This window comes from Meleagris gallopavo, chromosome 6, assembly GCF_000146605.3.
Source record: "Meleagris gallopavo isolate NT-WF06-2002-E0010 breed Aviagen turkey brand Nicholas breeding stock chromosome 6, Turkey_5.1, whole genome shotgun sequence".
Classification (NCBI taxonomy): Eukaryota; Metazoa; Chordata; class Aves; order Galliformes; family Phasianidae; genus Meleagris; species Meleagris gallopavo.
This window is the reverse complement of record NC_015016.2, coordinates 43,363,672-43,384,284: the sequence shown is the minus strand read 5'-3', so window position 1 is coordinate 43,384,284 and position 20,613 is coordinate 43,363,672. Positions and strand designations below refer to the sequence as shown.

General features: G+C 35.4%; 1 protein-coding gene across 1 annotated transcript in view; it reads left to right on the top strand.

Annotated features, from left to right (window-relative positions):
- The window catches only part of CLASP2 (cytoplasmic linker associated protein 2), a 125,727-nt gene that overhangs the window by 77,304 nt on the left and 27,810 nt on the right, over positions 1-20,613 (top strand). The window contains 6 exon segments of the mRNA XM_031553978.1: positions 2,576-2,599; positions 5,266-5,283; positions 7,077-7,178; positions 12,420-12,590; positions 13,544-13,651; positions 18,257-18,363. Of these exon segments, the coding sequence (XP_031409838.1) occupies positions 2,576-2,599; positions 5,266-5,283; positions 7,077-7,178; positions 12,420-12,590; positions 13,544-13,651; positions 18,257-18,363 (530 nt within the window).

Sequence of the window (20,613 nt, the reverse complement as noted above, 5' to 3'; positions counted from 1 at the left end):
AAACATCTTAATCTGGTATTACATCGTGTATTGGAAGGGACGATACCTTCACTTAACAGCAGATGGTGATCGTGTTTTTTTTATATCCAAAAGTAAAAAGGAAATCAGTATCAGAACTCTTGATTTCCATGTTTTTTTTTTTTCTCAGCTCTTTAGCACTGTTGTAAAATAATCAGTTAATGAGACATCCTTGTATTAAGTAGTGGTTCTTCATATAATACAAAGCATTGCACAAATGTGTACAGCCGATTTTGGAGAGAGCTTCCAAAGTCCATTCATAAAACTCTGTGAAAGTATTTTTTTCCACCTGAGTGATAATCTTCCTTGTCAGGAATGCTTGCTACAGGTTCGCAGAAAACCTGATAGTGATGGTTGGTGTTAGATGGTAGAACTTCCAAGTTTAAATTTGACCATCACATAAGGAGAATAAAGGAATACTAGGCATGTTTTCTTCTTAGGCTATCCTTAATGTAGGGGTGAGATTCAGTGGTCACTGCTAGTTTTTTCTTCTCAGCCTGTGTTCCTGCTGGACCACAGAGGAGGCAAGTTCTAGAAGTGATACTGCCAATCATGGTCACAAGAGAGGCAGAGAAATAATATTTACAAAAAAAGAAGAAGAAAAAAAAGAGTACTTCTTATTTAGCCTTTTTAAGCTTTAAAAAAAAAACAAAACTTTTATTTAGCTTTTCAGTTTGTGTTGTGCTTTGGGAGATGTTAGAATATAAGGATGTAAGCTATGTTATCCAAGGTTTTGATTGTGTTTTTAGTTGGGTTTAAGTGAGCTGCTTCTTTTGTCATCAGTTGCCTACTTGAAGTGGTTTTGAACTGCTACTGAACGTGGATCCAGTGTGTTTGCAGTGCTCTGAAAAAGAGCACTGCTTGGAGCAGGACTTCAGCATAGGGATGTGGGCTCCCTCTACTGCCCACACGGGGAATCAGGGAAGCTGTTGGGTGTAGACTAAAGGGTTAGGCTGCTCAGTTTGCTTGCTGTAGGAGAGAGGCTCGTGACTTTCAGTTGGAGAACTGATACTCCCTGCATGATGTCTGAAAGCCTGAGATAGGCAGGATTAATATTCTTCAAGATCAGAGTATTTTTTAGTCTGTTTTGGTGGGCCAGAGGACATAACTCTTGTTCTTAGGTGAAGCTGGAGATGACTCATAGGAAAATAAAAGTGATAATAAACATAGCAGTAGGAGGAGGAGAAAAATGTCAAGTGGAAAGCAAAGAGATAAATCTGTTGGTGTTTATTCATTGTGGAACATAGGGTTTACTTCATCATTACAGATTTTACAGAAATTTAGCTCTTGTTTGGAATACTGGTTTGCTTTCAGAACATCTTAAGCCGTGGGTGTGATTCATGCTCAGAATTTTGCAAGCAGGAGCTAAGAAGGGCACAGAGGTTTTCAGGGAAGTAAAGAGTGGTGGTTTTATGCAGGGAAATAACAGATAAAGAAATGACCTATTCTCATTGGAGTTTGTAGATGGGGAGTGGTGAATACATGGTCTGTTAGTCCATGTCAAATTCTTTTAAGGGTTTTGAGTAATGGGAAAGTTTTGCCTTGCTAGCGGATACAGTGACTTGTGGAAAAGAGTGCAATGTTGAATTGAAATGGCAAGATAATGTGACAGTACTGACAGATAGAAAACTCAAATGCTGTTATAGATGGATTGTATAAAGGTAGTGATGGTGAAGGAGGCCAAGGTTTGTTAAAGTCACACAAAAGGAATACTTCTCAGTTTGATCCTGATTCATTCTCACCCTTACTGAAAGAGTAACATCTATATTTTGATAAAATAGCTGCAAATGTAGAGCCTAAGAGAACAAGTTCATAAGCATAGTAATTAGTATTTGTCTCTGTCTCTTAGCTTATTATTATAAGCATTCTTATGTGTATCTCTGTGTGTTTTTGTTGTTTTAAATTATTTGTATTCGTTAATTTATTTTAAGAGTCTTCTCGATATAGGACAATCTTATTCTGAACGTTGACTAGCTTTAGCATCCTTAATAGGTAATGGCCTATCGAGGAGACTTGAGCTGTAATTATATCTGTTGCACATTAAATATTTTAATTCAGCTTGTTGCTGTCAGAATAAGCACTTCCAGCTGAACTTGTGAATCTTTAATGCTTTTAAATTTGAGTGGAACTTTGTCCCATTTTGCCTCTGTTTTTATTGTGATGTCTCTTCCCTTCCTGTCCCTTAGCCCAACTTGAGGAGCAAATTTCATCAGATACTGTAGTTCAGTAATGATACAAATGTGTATTGATGCTGAAAGCCAAGCATGAAACAGTAGATAAATATTTTACTACAAAGGCTTGATCAAAGCTGGATAATATAGATGCTAAATCCCCATGCGGGGTACTTACTTGTACCTTGCTCTGTAATATTGTACCTGGGGCTGACAGAAACCAGTTTTACTTAAGTTAGCTTATACATGCACAAGTTAGATAGATGTGTCTACAGCATTTAATATTAATGTATTTTCCTTAATTAATGTTTTATGACTCTGCTGTGAACACCTTTATTCTAACACACTAAGTTTTCCATGTTTCTTTGCCTGCTTTTTCAACAAAGAGGATACTTCTGACAAGATGGATGGTAAGAAATTGTTTAGTCTGTCTTCTAATTCTATTAATTATGTTAAAGTGTCTTTTATGTAAAACATTTAATGTTTACTGTGTTTGTCTATTGATTAACATGTACTATACTATTTTCATTAACTCCTATGTAATCTTAAGGTCTTAATATATATGTTGTGTATATGTATTTGTCAACGTTTTGAATACATCAACAACAGGAAGTTTTATCAGAATTTTGCTATTACTCCAAAGAGTAAAAAAAAAATTACAGAGCAATTCTGTAGTTAAATTTGTTTTTATGACAAGGTCTAGTTTTGTTGTATTCCATAGCTCTATCTCTGAAGTCAGCTTTTTTGTTTGCTTTATTTTGGAGTTTTTGGCAAAACAGCCTTTGGAAAACAGAATAAGCAGATAATTAAGAATTTCTAAAATGAAATTAAAATTTTCTCTTTAGAAATTGCTCCCATCAGAATCTGGTCTAGCTACTTAACTTTACATTCCTGTAAGTCGCATAATCCAATGCAATTCTATTACAGAATAGTTTGCTGAGGAGACCTACCTTTTAAAATAGCTTACCAAGTAGTCCAGCTATGCTTCAGCACTAACTTTTTCTTAGTTCACTACACATGGACGGGGTTGGCTTATGTTTTTGTCATAATTTCAGGGCAATTGAGAATCATGTTTCTCATAGTGCTTGTTAGACTTTATCAGGTGTGTGCAAGTAATGTTTCCCATGTCGATACCTGGTAGTGGTAATTTCTTGTTGGGAAACACTTCACAAGTCAATTGCATTTGCTACTTAATTCATAACTCTTGTCACGTGCACGTTTAGAAGAATGAGTAGTTTACTGAAAGCAGAGCAGGTGATGTTTTTCCTGTCATAGACAGTATACTGAGTCTCCCGAGGGAAATATACACAAAATAGCACAGAAATGAAAATAGTGGGAAGGTAGGTCTCTACAGAACTCAATATCGTGCACATGTAGCTATAAGAGAGATCCTCTGGGAAGAATTTTAGCTATTTCGGGGTGTTGCAGGTGGCAAGTCAATAAAATACGATTTTCTGGTATTTTAGTATCTTTCTTACTTATTTCCATGTCAGATTTCCTTCTATTGCATATAATAGGATTTAGACTGTGCTGAGCACTTGCTGTGTGCATTTTGCACATTGTCACCAGGAAAAAGCTTTCTTAAGGACTTGTGTCATGACTTGTGGAGGTGTCCCATGCACCTGTTTAAAAGGGGAAGCGCTCCACAATTGATGAGAGCAATGATTTTTTTGTTTGTTTTGGTGGGATAATCTGTAGAGATGATGTGAGACAGAATGAACGCATCTTAACTCTCAAGCTGTAGTTTATCACACAGCTGCCCTGATCTAACCGCTTCCTGCAGGAAGTTTTTTTTTTCTTTCTACTGCTAATCATGGCCTTGTTTCTATGACTTCTTTCACTCCTCGTTTGTAGTATTCCATTATGAACTACTGTAGGTGAAGAAATTCCAGAAAGGTACTTAGATAGAACGGAGATGAGTCGTATTCTTTTTAAAATTTCTTGAAACTGACAGTGAACCTTTGGCTGGCCAGAAAAGTTGGTTGTGTTACAAAGGTGGATAAAAGGAAGCAGCACCACTCGTCCTGGGATGAGAGCTAGCTGTTAGCCTGGCTTAAATGTTCCAAGATCAAGCTCTGAAAGAATGTTGGGTTTTCTGTTCTTTTTTTTGTTTGTATGTTTTTTCTTAACACAGACTAGCAAATTTGATTTGGCAAAACTGAGGTACTCCTACATGTGTATTTCTGTACCTGATTTTTGTGGAGAAATTTACACTGAGTTAAGGTGTAGAGAAAGTTTTTAACAGTAGTGACTTCAGGATATTACAATATGAAGAAGTCAGTCAGATATGCTGGTACAGTACAGAATGAAAAGAAAAATGGAACTATCCTTTGAGTACTTATTTTTTTTAGTCCATTTAACATTTTATGAGTGTTCCTGTATGTCTGTTTTTCTATCATCATCAGATCTGTTTCAGAGGAGCTTGGAGAAATGGAGCACTGTATAGATAGCTTCTCATTGATTCGTATGCACTGATTCACATTCGTCCCACTATTTTGTCATAATGTAGCCTTGTTAAAGTTGACGTATTTGTTCAAGTGTGATCTTGTTTCAGCAAGCTCCTGTTCTACCTGCTCACTTCTCTGAACAAAACTTAATCTCATGTAGATTTTAAAAGTAATCATGCACTCAATTCAGAGAAACTCTCCTTGGTGGAGTTTCTAATGAGTTTTAACTGTCCAGTGTGTGAAACACAGTTCTTGTGATGTGTTCTTGTCTGAGATAATTTATAGTAGTATGTTTTATATCAGAAAAGCTTGCACTAGAATATTTATAAAGTCTATTTTGGTCAGGATCTCATTTAGTTGCCTTACTTACTCTTTCTATTTTTTTTCTTGTGTTTTTGTGACAAGTTTGGAAGGCAGTGCTGTGTGTTGCATTCCTGTAAATCACTGAAAGGATAGCATGGGAGTTTTTTGATAACTCTGCTTCAGTTTATTAATGGAGTTGTAATCTAGGTTTTAGACTTCTTCCTGATCTGGTAAATTGTCAAGATTCCTAAGATTATCTCAGAAAAGGAATTAAAGACGCACACTGTTGTTTGGAATATCATGTATTTTGTTATTTTTCTGTTTAGGAACAGCTTCTGAAGATGGTAAGAAAATATTTTGTTAGAATAGCTAATATTTTCTGCTTTATATTTTCATTGATACAAATTAAGCTTTGAAAGTACAATGTGGTCTTCTTGGGGTGTTGTGGAGATACGTAACTCCAGATAGCTTATGCATCTAATACTTGGTTGTCATGTAGTATTTTTAAATTATTTTTCCAGTACTCATCTGCAATCTGCAATCGAAGTATCATTGCTTAACATTTTCAGTGTGAAAATATAAGAGCTTTATAGTTTTTGTTTATTTTATTTTTAAAGCAAGTCACAGATAATCTCATCAAATATGCTCATGCTCTGGGAAACAGGTGCTGCTATTATAATTCATCTTTTTGAGACTTGTGAATCAATTTTCAGTATGCTGTTTGTTTAAACGTGTCATTAATGACAGATAATAGTTTATTTGCCTCACAAATACAAACTGCTTGTTGCTGGTGTTTTATTTTTACTTTGATGAAAATGAACCAGGTTCCAATCGATAATTTAACACAGCAGTGAAATAGTGGCACTCTGTATTCCTATGATTTGGGGCCAAATTCTGAACACAGTCTACATGCCTTGCAGTCTCACAGCACTCATTGGGAAAACACTGCCATTGCATGGGGATAACTAGTAGAGTTTGGAGCACTTAATCTAACCAATCTTGCTAACATATTTTTTCTACTAGTTTAGTGAATAACCTCCTTTATTCTGGTTCTCTTCTTATAGACTCTCATCTATAGCTATTCCCTATACTTGGATGAATAATATTAACTTGGTTGGTCTCCAAATTCTGGTGTGGAAAGCTTAAAGAGACTAGAACTAAAGAATAGTCTGTGTACCTGGTTATTCTGGGTCTAATACTGACTGTACGTGTCTGGAAAGCATTTAAATTATTCTATTTTAAAAAATGAATTACTCGTTGAGCCTGATCCACGATGCTCAAATCTTTCAGGTTTTGCTTGTGAAACTTCTGAGAAGCATGGTTAGCACAGTTTTATGGGAGGGTTTTTGGTGTTTTTTGTTTTTTTTCCCTCTGTGTTTCTTTCTTTGGTAATTTCGTTGTTCTTTGAACATTTATGAGGGATATAGCTAATAGTGCAAAAAACTTCAACCTCTGGCATTCTAGAAAGAAGTGATTTTTGTTGTTTCAGAATTGTCAGTTCTTCTGTCTGCCGAGAGGAATGGTATTTTTTGATATCATGCTGACACTGAGACTTAATTTTACTTAATATTTCCTAATTGCTGTAAATCCTGTAGAAGTCTATTTTACCATGGTCAGGGAAACAGTACAGTAATAGGGAAGATAATTTTCAGATTTCTAAAAAGAATGCAGAATTTAGGAAGAAATCTGAGAACCCTATTCAGAAATTAAACAAGGCTAGTTTTGTAGTTTTGTGACAGTGAAAGTAGAATTATAAACACAAGTACTAATGAAAAGACTAAGTCTGCAATATTAGCACCTGCATTGCCTGTTATACATTTAATAAATTTCTCTTTTTGTAATGTGTGATCAACATATTAATGTAGGAAGCAAGAACAAACTAGTTCAGGGTGTTTAAATGGTAACATGCAAATAATTCACTGAGGCATGAAGCATCAGAGAAGTATTCTGAACCCTCAATTATTAAGTCCTTAAAATATGTTCAAATTTCTACTAATTATCCCAAGTGAATTTTCACCTTTTACATTGTGCTTTGTTTTTATGCGCAGAAATTTAAGAACATATTAGTAAATGCTACTAATGCTCTACTTTCTACGTTGCTGTGAAAAACCAACTTAATGCAATTTTTCTGTTATAGGTCGTATACGAACAAAGCTTTCAACACCTTCTGTTGGTATTGGAAATTCTAAAACAGATTCCAGAGGACGGAGTAGAACCAAAGTGGTCTCTCAGTCTCAGCGTATGTATTTGCTGTTTCTCAGATATACCTGATAAAAGGCCAAATGCTTTAGCATACGTTCATTGACAAATGGCTACAGTCAAAGTTAATTTAAAAAAGAACAAGCTACATACTGAGTTGTTGTTCTGTGCCTTAGGTTCATCATCGCCAGAGAAAAATGAAGGTATTTTTTCAGTGTTTTGGGTCAGTGGTATTTGCATGCTTTTCTAATTCATGTTGTTTTTCTCTGGGCAAAATAGTAGGCTAGGTCTTAGTTTGTCAGTTCAATTAGATCATGTAAAAAGAAGCGAAACCTACCCTTAAATTCTTTCTTCAGTTATAACCCCTCAACATTCTTCTCTGCCCCTCCTCCCCAAATCCTGAACACACAACACCAGTAAAATATCTGTGTCAATTATATGTAATACATGGAGAAATAACTCAGAAAAATGTGTAGGCTGAATGGTGTCTTCAGTGTTAACCTTAAAAAATTAATATTTCACTTTTCAAAAAGTCTTATATTTTCATCCAGAAACACCAGATTTCATTTTAAGCTAGGCCACTATGCTAGTTCTTGAATATTTACTCCTTTTTTGTGTTACAGACATTACCTTGCCTTTACTTTTATCTTTGGAACAAAAAACACTACACACTACCCAGATAGTCTTGTCCGTTCTGTAGCTTGTGCTGAAACCTAAAGTTGTAAAGAATAAATTTGCTGTATGTTAGCTGATCCCCAGTCATTTTCTTGTGTGCTCATAAACAAAAGCAAATGGAGAATTTCTCATCTAGTTGAGCTGCCTGTCATTAATTAGAGACCTGACTCTGTCTCGCCTTCTTTGACACTGGCAGACCTATGGCAGTTTGTTTGTTACCTGATGCCTACAGCCGACTTCTGAAAACATACCTATGTTGTTTTCAGGTTTTCAGCTTTGTCTCATCTAGTGAAATGCATTAAACATCTCTTAATTAAATTGAATTGAATTAAATTAATGAAAGGAACAGAAATGAATGATAAAATTAATGAAAATAAATTAACCAAGGCTATAGTTTCACATGTTTCATGTTACAAAGCTAGTAAGTAGCATAGATTTTCAATTTCCCATTGTAATTATTTTTCTGATCAACTGTACCTACTTTCAGTAAAAACCTTTAATTCCATGGTTAATGGCAGAAATGTTTATCTTCTTTGTAGTGATGATTGCATTTCTCATAATTAGAATTTTAGAGGTTAAAAAAGTAGAAAAAATTTTGTTTGTTTTTCTAATAGAGCTCTTCCCGTTCCCTTCTACTCTGTAGAATTCATTTTCCGTCAAACGTAGTTGGATCAAATTGGATCCAATAATTTCAGGTTTTGTGAAGTAAAATTCTAAAAACAAAACAAAACAAAACCAAAACCCCAAACTGAGCAAATAAATAAAAAATAATAAAATAAATAACAGAAATGTTCTTAAATAAACTTTTCATGGATAGTTATCTAATCCCATGATTATTTGTTATCTAATCCCATGATTATTTGTGGTTGAAAGTTAAGTTAGTTATTGGCTGTGACAAAAGTTGTGCAAAACTTGTTCCGTTTCCATTGTCAACTAAACTCTATCATAAGCAAAGAATTTTTGGATTAATAGTTTAAGGGCAAAGTAGGGACAGCAAATGACCTAAAAAACTACTTTAGTAAGAGCAGTGAGCAATATCTGTATCTTTCCACTGATACTTGGAAAAGCTGATCTTCCTTTAAAGGAATGTAATAAATTCTTAAACGGGAGGGAAAGGAGTTTAAAATTTAAGTAGTGATCTATGACTTCTCTGATGATAAACATCATGTCACACTGAACTGCCTACAAATCAAGGAAACAAACTGAAGCATGTACAGTTTGATTTTTGCAGGTGATGACAGTTTTTTTGCAAGATAATTTTTTTTAACCATATTGATATCAAAAGAGATGAGTAGGTATTGAAATAATTAGATGTGTTTACTTGTGATAATGTGTAAAAATTAAATATAAGAATGCATCTTCAGTGCCTTTTATCGCTACCTCTGTTCAGAACTGATGCTTTCAGTTAGCTCTTTATAACCTGTAAGTTGGGGAGAACAGCAATTCTGTTACACTTTAAAGAAGGTAATCAGGGCAAATATAATGTGAAGGAGAGCTGTCAGGCAGTGTATACCTGCTGTTCAGATGATGCTTCTTTACATAAATAAAAATTTTCACAGCATCGCATGGAGTGAGATTCTTGATGTTTCCCTATTTGGGGCTGGTTTAGTTTCCTCACTTGTAGCAGGGAAATAATTTCATATTAGATTCAAGCTTAATACTTCTTAAACAACAACAACAAAAGACTGTAACAGAGATGCTTTTGTAAATTTAGGTTTAAAACTATTTAGTATTTTTGTTCAAAGCTCATTGTGTGAAAGACTTGCAGATCTGAATGCTTTTACAAATGATACTTTTTAGGGTTTTAGATGGGCTTTACTCCTACACTTACCTCAATTATTAAATTGTTTCCTAAAATAAATATCTATACGACCTGCATCCCATTACTTTATCCATGGAAAAAATTATTCAGTTTTTTCCTGTCCCTTTCTATTTGGTTCTCAGTTAATATGCTAAAATTAAATCAGTCTTCATTCAGAGAAAGAATAAAATTTCTGAATGGAAACAAATTCTTACTGTTACACTTCAGATGAATTGAGAAAGAGGAAAACCCTAAATTATATGCAAGTCTTTTCAAATGTGCCATTGTGAAAGTTGTTTGCTTTTTTTTGGTCATCCACCGCACTTGCAGCTCAGTTCCTTTACTGTCTGTCTTGAACAAAAATATGTTTTGGCCTTGTGTGTAATTTTTGTTCAGCTGTTGAAATTTTGAAGTTGTTTTGGCAAGCTAGTATTTTTTAAAAGTAATTTGAAGGCTACAGTTTCATGTTTAATTGAAATTAATTCTTCAGTGTTACCCAGTTGTTGATTAGAAAGCTGAAGAATTGTAATTTGCTTGTGCAGCTTTGCTTCATCTGCTTTGTATATGGCATTTGAACTTAGTTCTTCAATCGTGGAAGCTACTTAAAAGCACTGCTTTAGCATAACCCCCTTGTGGCTTTTTTTCCTGTGTGAAATGACTAAAGCTTTCTTATTTCCATTTGCCATCCATTTTTAAATCTGCTCTGCTCCCTCCCTCTTCATGGACTATAAACCCCCACCCTAATCCTGCCTTTACACTTGTTCAGGATCACAGTCTGCTAACCCCATTGGTGGTAAGAGTCTACAGAATTTGTGTATACATCATTGTTTGATCACCTGTTTTACACACCTCATTTTAAGGCCCCTATTCAGCAGAAATTCTGGCTTGCTTTTCTCCACATGCTGCACTTAACTCCTATGATGCAACTGTTATTCAGAAGGCAGCAGAACTGGGAGGGTTTTGTCAGTTTAGAATACTGTTTGAGTAATTCCTCCTTTTTAATTAATCATCTAGCTTTCGGTGTTTAGATCTGATGCTGATGGTAGTGTTAAGAACAGCATGACAATGGTGTTGCTCTTAAAATAACGTTTTCAGGATATTACACTGGGTTTGGTTTATTTAGGCTAAAGTGGTATGCTCTGCAGGTCAGGCAAAAAATACTAAAAATAAGCTAGAATAATGAGAGGTTATATTCCACCTGTATATTTTGAGGAGAATTGAAGTTCTCCAGTTTCTGATGTATTGTAAAAAACAGTCTAAAAATCTCTGGGACAGTGAAAGGTTTTTCCAGCATTTGGGTTGGAAATACTGGAAAGTGGGAGCACAGCATAGTAGCATCAGGCATAAGTTGAATTACCCCAACATGAAGAAACTGACAAACCCTTAACTTCTGCAAACCACAGCAATTTTATCCACTTGCCTATTCTTTTTCCTTCCCTACACTCCCCCAGTTACAGAAGCTATGCTTATTTTTTTCTAGGCTGTTTAAAATTCATTTATCATTTCTGCTGAATAGGTCCGTAGTTTGGAAAAGGGCATTTTGCTAAATAACCATTTCAAGTTTGAATTCAAACAATGAATCTGAAGGTATATGCATGGTATATATTTTTTGTTTTCTCCCTTCACCTAGCCTACATTTTGTTTTGTTTAGGATTTTGTTTCTTTTCCCATACAGTCAAGCTTTATTAAACTCATTTTTTTAATAAAATACACCTCATAAGAAGCATCCCATGAAACTTAGTTAAGATGTTGCATGTTAAGGTCATAGATTTGATAGCATAGGTGAAGTCATATGGTTACGCGATTATTTTTAAAAGATTAATGGAATATTCTTATCTGCACATAATTAACCTTTGGTTTAAATTGTGTTTTGCCATGTCTTTGGTCAGAATTGTTCAATTCCGCAGCTGGAAATACAAATAAATTTATATCAACTGGTGGTACAGAGTTGTAAAAGAAGAGTGGATTGTTTGTTAGGGCATAGAGCTGACATGCGCTCCAAGAGCGATGTCAAAGGATGGATCCACATCAGGGACCACTGACAAGTTTCTTGTATTGGGTATGCTGTGCTGAAATGAACAGTTCCAGTGTACTTCAGAATATACAATTGTACTTAAACTGTTAATAAAAGATACAAGGTGTTTAAATAGAATGTCCTGATCAGTTTTTTTTAACCTTGTTTAAAACTAGTTAAAGCTTTTAAATTTGTGGAGTAATCTCCACAGCAAAGAATGTGAATATTTGAATTGTTTTCAGTGGCATTTTATTTAACTCCACTAAGTTTGAAGAACCTGTGCTTTAAGGAGCGTGTAAGAAGAGTTCTTATGTTAGGAAAATAATGATTTCATTCTATTATAACATTGGTGGCACTGGAAGAGCTGGGATAATGACAAAATCACTGGTTTATAGTTCCTCAATTCAGCTTCCTAGCTGCTCTTTTAAAAATTATTTTATTAACATAACTATAGAAAACATGATCAATGACACAGTGAAATTTGAAAGAACAGGCCAGTGTTCGTGTCAGGGACATCCAAACTGATGATGAAAATGGGAAATGCAGTTTGTGGTTTCTTGAGCATACCTAGTGCTCAGTGCCACACCAAGTGCTTCCTTGTTCTGATAACTGTATCTGCCTGCTGTGTGGTTCCTTAAGAACTTGTACCAGTGCTTTAAATTTCACATTTTTACCATGTCTGTTTTTTCAGACCATTTCAATCTACCACCAGTTTCCTGCTGTTTTTAAGCATTTTTTAAAACCCTGGTTGTTTATGTGCTGTCACTTACATTCCTTCATTTTGCCTTCAGCTGGCAGTAGATCTGGATCTCCTGGAAGAGTTTTGACAACAACTACACTGTCCACTATGAACACAGGGGTTCAGAGAGTGTTAGTGAACCCTGCAGCTGCACAAAAACGAAGCAAAATCCCAAGAAGTCAAGGATGCAGTAGAGAAGCTAGTCCTTCTAGATTGTCAGTAGGTAAGAACTGATAGAGAATTCTTGATTTCTTTACAGACGATTTTATGTTATGTGCTGGCTAACTATTCCTTGCATTTACATTACAGGTGAATGGTAAAAATTAGAATGCATATAAATAAAAATCTAAAATGTACCTGGATGCTGACACTAGGAATTGATAAACTAGACAGATTTTCTAACTTGAAGCAGATAGCTTTTTTGCTCTGAAAATGCAGTAGTTGTTCTTCTCTTCTCCATTTCTTCCTTCCCTCTTTCACTCTTGTCTTTTTCTCACCCTCCAAACTACCACATCCATTAAATAAAAGTGCTACCATTTTAAGAAGGTTTTCTTTATTACTTCTGTGTCCTCTGGATATGTGTGTGTGTATATATATTTCTGTGATACAAAAATGAATGTCCTGCTTCCTATGCTTCACAGTATAAGCTGATTACACTTGATTATCTGTACTGAAATCAAACAGTGTTTTTCAATAGGTATTGCTGCAGTTCTTCATCTACTTTATTTTGTATTTTTGATTTATGTCCTAGCAGTATGGTCTTTATATTTTCCTTCTTGTGAAAGCTTAATTTTTCATTTCTGTTACTGTTGAGTAGATTACCTAGAGCGTGACCACGAATTTTGAATGAATATTCTCTCCGTATTTTTTTATTGCTTGTTCAGTCTCCATCTTTTTCAAGAGTTTTTTCAACCATTCGGTGAAGAGTTGATAAATCAATTTTGTTAGCTGTCCAAAAAAGTAGTTTCACTGAACTGACTACACTCAGTGTATTCTAGCACAGTCAAGAAAGTGTGTGGAGTCAGTTAAAACTTAAAATACAACATAATCATCAGTGTCTTTTCGTAGAAATACATCATTGATCTTAGTGAAAAGCAGAATATCATTAAAACTGCAACTTTTCTTATGTCTTCTCCCTTCTGTGCTGCTGTTTGTCTGTACCCTGAATCATACTAGCACGAGGCAGCCGCATTCCTCGGCCTAGTGTGAGTCAGGGGTGCAGTCGGGAGGCCAGCCGTGAAAGTAGCAGGGACACGAGCCCTGTCCGCTCTTTTCCACCCCTTGGTAAGTACTCAGAGCCCCTTGTCGTGCATGGCTGTCTTTGCCCTTCATTATTTGCACCTAACGAACCCATGCCTCCTCCATGTAGCTTGTAGCAGGCCACCGTTATTTCCCTTCCTTGGCTCACTCACCATTTACTTGGATGGAAAATTGACCAACGTGTGAATGGGTTGCACACTTCAAAAGTACTTTGCTAGTATTAGCCTTACCTTAAAATTTAGGAGCTTGGAGAGATGTGTGATTCATTGCACCTCGCTGTTTGTTGTTGTTTAAAGGGTGATTCTGCTTTTGGAGGGTTTTTGAAATTACGTGTTGATCTTTGTTAGAGTATTCATCCATTTGAGCAACTAAAATATAGCTTGACTGTCATTCTCCACCTTTCCCTAGAATCTGTTAATACGTGAAATGAAGCAGATTTTGTGCTTAGCTATCCTGTCATCAGAGTGCTCTGTGCCATTAAAGGGAGTAATGCAGTGGTACAGATAAGGAACTGCTTCAGAGGAGTCACTGTGGTGTAGGCTGCCTTCAGTTTGCTGCAGATGAGCAGGGCAGGTAGCCGAGTCCTTATTCTAGTACATGAACCAAAGTAGTTTTGTAGTTTATTTTTAATCGGAGTTGAAAAAGTGATTGTGGAGCAGAGAAGTAATTGAACTGTGTTTTTACATAGGAAAGAAAGAAGTTGAAAACTTTAACATTCACACACACAGTGTAACCACTTTCAGTCCTCGTTCCTAGAGTTGCTGTAAGTTTTGTTTTCACTGAGCATTTCAATTTGCTGTCCTAACACTTAGATGATTTTGTATAATTGTCAAGCTGGTTTGTGTTTCTGAGAAGTGGATAAGGAATAGGGAAGTTTGCTTGTAACTATTTTAACATGCTATGGATTAGGGAAACTTCTTAAATCCTTGTCAAGCTTGCTACAAACTTGGTTGCAGATGTTGATGAAAGTATCTTACATGCTAGATTTTTATTTTTTCAGCAGTACAAAACTCTCTCCTTAAGACTGAACTGTGTAATTCTGTTTGCAGTTTAAGGTGATGTGATTTTAGCCGTGAAGCCTATCCTGAATATAGAAGATCTCTGGTTTCTCTTTCAGATGAAGCACATGACTGTGCTCCTAATTAGCACTGGAAGTCTGTTGCAGTCTGTTAAGGCAGCGTGCTTCCTGTCAGCCGTGGTTTTTATTGGGGAAGTGTGGATTAATTGAATGAAAGCTGTTTCAGTAACTAATGCTAATCTACCCAGATGCTGTTTAATTGGGAAATTCAATTAAAAGTAGACATGATGCAGGATCCAATAGTAAACCTGTCTGTCTTACTAAAACACAGCAGGTGGGCTGTACTGTAGCATACACACAGCTTTTCTCTTAAAAATGAGATTTTTCCAGTTCTTTTTGTGCTGCTTTTGCTGCCCTACACCTTGAATTTAATTGCATGCATGTAAGATCTGATTTGATTTTTTTAATCAGTGCTGTTAATTAAAAAAAAAAAATCTTTGTTAAATGAATACAATAATAATGGTATTTAGTGGATCATTGGGCCAGATGCTACTTGAGATTTTATTTCTATAGATGGAGTTTAATTTTTGTATTAGATTTCAGAACAAATACCTGTACAAACACAATAGGTTGAATGACTGATAGCACAGGGAATGCAAAGTAGCAAGTATGGGAGTTCGAATTAAAGACAAACAAACAACTATAACTGAAAGAAACCTGAAATCCTTCTACTTGTGAATTTCAAATGTCATTCAGTATTTTGTTAGACCAGCTTTGTCTTATGAGATGTTGTTGTTTTTTTCAAGGATAGAATTAGAAGACAAATCAGTCCCTGTATCTGTAACAGAAATAGTTACACATGGTATTGGGGAAGGGAGGAAATGTTTGTATTATCTGGTGTTTAGCAGAAGAAGTTTTGCTTACAAGTGCTAAACCATTCAGGTAAACTGGCACACTTGTTTTGTAGTTGCTTCTCTATGTGAAGTGCTTCTGTAGCATCACATCTCAATGTAAGACCACAAAGGGAGAAAGAAAAGCCACTGAGTAGCAAGAGATTGGTAGCTAGTATGGAAGGGCCAATTTTTCTCTTACATGCAGCTATCAAACAGCAAGCCAGTGTAATTTTCATACTGTAGTCAAGAAATACATTGTTATTTTGACTCCTTTTAAAATAGTTCTTGTTTTGATTAATCTTATCTTTCATTTTAATTGTTTAAAAGTAAATATGTTACTTCTGCTGTTCAAAGGGTACAAAAAATATTCTTGAAAATACTTTTTGAAACGAGTTGCATTTGATCCAAAATAGTGCCTCCTTTCACTGTCCTAGAAAATTTCCCAGCATAATTCAAATGTATATGGAGACAGGATCATCTTGAATTATATGGCTAAAGTTTACCTTTAGTTTTCAGGGCTTGTTGATGAAAACAATGGAAAGGTTTACTCCACTGTTGCATGTACTTCCAGCTGTATCACTCTTGATGCACATGTTTTGACATGTTCTGTCTCCTTTTCCATACTGAGATGTGTGTTCTGAAGAACCAAGCACTCCATAAAGTATTATTTTCTTAATAAAGCTACCTAACTAAACATTTCCATGCAGATTTCACTTGGCATAAAATACTTAGCTGTACCTTTGTAAAAAGCAGAGAAAGGGGAAAAAACAGTGTTGTTTCTGGGGGCTTTGCAGTGCTCAGTATCATTTTGGGGTTCACTCAGGTTAAATGATACGTTGTTCCTCAAGTGTGATTTGATCTGTGTTAGAATTGCTCAATTCAAACCAGGCTCTTAGATTGTGTATGATAATCAGAATAAACGGTGATTCATTTAATTCCTGGTTTCTATTTTTACTGCTTAATATATCTAAAAGGTGTAAAATATTTGCATTTTCAGTTCTTTATTAAATTGTAGAATTATGTCTGGGATGCAAGTCACTTTGGTTACACTTCAAAGTCTTCAAAGCCAGTTTCAGTTACATGATTGTAAAATTCTGCATTAAGTGAACTGCAGAAGAAAACTGACTTGTTAAAAAAACATTACTGTTTCTTGATATAAGAAAGAAAATACTAGCAATATTGTGTAGGCCAACTGTTTTAGAATCTCTGTTTTATAGAAGCATCAGAAGAAAAGAGGGTGCTCCTTTTTATTTAGAAGTCCTAAGGGTCTTTGGTTCCAGCTTTCCATAACTTTGAAGGATTTTCAGCAGCCATAGTAACCGCCATGTGTTGTTAAGAAAACAATAAAAATGTGAGATGTTAATTACACTAACTTCCTTTATTTTTTTAATTACAATTGAATAACTTTAACTTGCACCTGTAAAGTCGTGATTTTAAGTGAAGGCTAGCTTATCTGCACATGGGCAAGAACTCAAGCTAATGCCAGTTGTCAGCTGCTAACACAGTTTGTGTAGTAGTTACTTCCTTCCAAATTTGGTGTGTGAGCTCTGGCTCTTGAACTTGCAGAATCGCAGCTACCGCAGTGGAAAAACAGTGTTAGTGAACCTTTTCCAGTGTTTTTGAGGATACTGTGTGTGTGTGTGTGTGTGTGTGTGTGTGTACCTATGCTTCCTTTTTTCTTCGAACTTGAACATATTTGCTTTTAATCTGCTCTTAATCCTTCAAATTAAAAAATCATGCATGAAATATGCAGTGTACATAAACCTCTCTGTTCTACATAATCAAAGGACTTGTCTGAATCTTTATCCTTCTGTGTAGTATTCATTTTCTTGTGCTAAAGCTCTGTCTTTTTGATAAATGTGCTTTTGTTCATCTAAGCAACTATTGCAGCACTTTGTTTCCACGGTAATAGATAGGGTTTGTATGATCCTGTTATTGCAGCTTCCAGACATCACTCCAGATCCACTGGTGCCCTCTACGCTCCTGATGCTTATGGGGCTACAGGTGAAGGATGAGTACACTTTGCTGTCATATGTGCAGTCATCCTGGATTTTTTTTTCTCACCCACCCACTTGGTTATCCTCATAGTTCAGTTGTAAAAAGCATTATTTATATTAATTTCTGTTCTGTGGTTTTAATAATCCAGATAGATATGTTTGTGTTACTAGATTTTGTCTCCATCCTCATGCCCCAATGATAATCCTTTCCTTCCCTAACAACAGTCACTTTATTTTTCCTTGCAGAGGATTTTTTAGTTTTTCCACTTATTCAGTATTTGTAGTGCATTCTTTATGCATGTAGTTTTTTCATCAGTAGTCTCTATGGCCTTCCTATTATTTTTGCTTTCCTTTGAAATGAAAACAAAAACCCAAAATGAAGATGTTAAACAAACAAACAAACAAAAAGAAGGGCACTGCTGAGTTCTTTTAGTCAAAGTAATTTGTTGTTGTGTTTTTTTCTTCTGTTATACCGGAATAGAATCTTCATATTCCTGTTGTTATTTCAGTTGCACCTTTCATCACACCACTAAAGATGTTGGGATGAAAACATCTGTATTTTAGCCCCTATGTGATTTATTAGAACCATTAAGCAAATGCTTTTCTTCTGCTTGGGTTTTTTATTAATAGTGAGTTTATTATTAATATTTTGTGTTACTGTACTGACTGAAGTCTGTTTTGTTGTTTTTTTTTTCCCACTTTTTTGTTGATGATTTCACAGGTACCAGCTTTGGAATTAGTCAGTCGAGTAGATTGTCCTCATCAGTTAGTGCTATGCGAGTTCTGAACACGGGTTCTGATGTGGAAGAGGCAGTAGCAGATGCTTTGGTAAGACTCTCATGCCTGTGTTGTGTAGGATGCAAACTGCTAAAATGTTTAGTGTCTGTACATTGAAGAGTGCAAAAGAACTTGTCCTTCCATGTCTTACTGACTTGAAGGTGTGGAAGAAAGAGAAGCTGAATTACTTCAGCTGCAAAGCATGGGAATTCTTGTTCTTAACTTTTGAGAAATGTTCATTTTCCATGGCAGGCTGGATATAGTCTTGGGCTCCTATAGCTGGAGGAGCCTCTTGAGCAGAAGGCACTTAGAAGCAGTGTCCCACAACAGCTACACAACTTCTAGATAGATTGAGGTTGGTGGGCTTCTCAGAGCTGGGGATGATGAGAGCTAAGGCACACTTAAAGTTGTTTTGACAGTGTGCAAGGTTAATGCTGGAGAGAGAAACTGATGGTTTGACAGGCAGTGTTTAGTAAGCTTGGTTTTTATTTTTAAAATGTTACACTGATTTTTAAGCTAGTCGTGCTGTTCTTGGTCTGAACTGGACTGTTCTTTAAAAGGGTCTTTTGGCTTCTTCTCCATTGGGCCCAGTTAGCCAAACTGAAAGCACATGTCATGTGTTTCATTGTTCTGCCATCAGTCTCAGCAAGCTGAAATCTTCAAATAATTTAAAATACTGGTATTATAAGTTTTCAACATTTTTATCACATACTGTAGAAAATTTGTGTAACATTATTTATATATAATATCTATTACATAACTAATAGAATTCTTTAAGGAGTTTGTTGTTATTTTTTTAACAACAAAAAAATGTATCTAGAATCATAGATAAGTTTGCGTTGGAAAGGACCATAAATACCATTTACTTTCAGAGAGGGAAACAAAATTTTAAAGAAAGAAAAATCTGAAGAAGGCAATCAAGTTTGTATAGTCTTGCCAGCTTATTGACTTCTTGGTTAATACTGTTTTTATGATAAATTTATTTCTAAGTTGTTTGCTTTCGCAGGCATGAGATAGTATTATCTGTGACATCTTGCCTAACAAGCCATGGTGTTGTTGATGATTAGTGTTTATCATTTTTGATATTGTGAACTTGCAAAAAGTTTTGGGCAGAAATCTGGAATGCTTGTTAACAAACTCAAACTCAGTCTGCATTATAGGTTTTTATAATGTCAAATAGAGAGAAATAGCACATGGGACATGAGAAGTTTCTGTCTATAACAAGAAAACCCATGTTGCTGCTACGTAATGTCTGTCTTTTCTTTGAGCAATTTCATAGCTTATTCAAATTTAGCTTGGTTACAAATATAGTAGGAAATGCGTAATAAGTTGAGGAGAAACTCTTGCTTCTAATGACTGTTTCTAAGACTTGAATGTTCTCTGCTTAGCTGAAGCAATCAAGTTTGTTCATAGGAACTCATTTGTATTACCTGAATGCAGAATAGCATGATGTTTCTATAAGTGCTAGAGGAAAATTAATTTGTGTATTTTAGCTAGAATCTACACACCTAGGGAGGATCGAGAAGAGCTGAAGTAGAGTACTACAGTATTAGCAAGACCGCTTGCCTCCCATGCAGTTGGCTCTTTTTAGATTAATCTGGCTATGAATGTTTTTTTCCATCATAGGCTAAAGCCCCCTATCAGAATTGTGTTCTTAAAAGGTAGAACAGTAACATTATATAAAAATCAAATATTATGGATTGCTTTGTTGTTATGTTATCTTTTCCTTTACTCTCGTCCATGCATATGTATGCGTGTGCTGTTGACAGTAAGCCTGCTTATTACATGATGTATTGACTAGTTTGTATTTAAATACCATTGAAGCTATTCAGCAAGGAAAAATGAAAACCCTATGTAAACTGCAACGGTAACTAAAGGGAAAACAATCACTTCTGCTTATTTGAATGTGTAACGAAACTGGATTTTTAACTACTCAGTTCAGCTCCAGAGTCTGAATGGCAGAGTTATTTTGCAGCAGCTTGTGTTTGTCCTTTTAGGATAAACTGCATTTTTTCTCTGGCCTTTGTTATGTTGTGTTTTGTTTTGTTGGCTTGCTTTTGTTTTTTAATGTATTTGGGATTTCGCAGTAGGACATTTTCCAAATTTATTTCTACTGATTGTTGCAATTAGAACATTTGAATATTTTACATTCTAAAATGCTGCTAATCAGAACAAGATTGAGAAGCACATGGAAAAATGAATTTTAAGTGAAGCTTCCATACTTTAATAGTGTAAGAGAGAAAGATTTTGACCAACTAGCTTTGTGAACAACCAGAAGGTGACATCATGTAATGTGTCCTT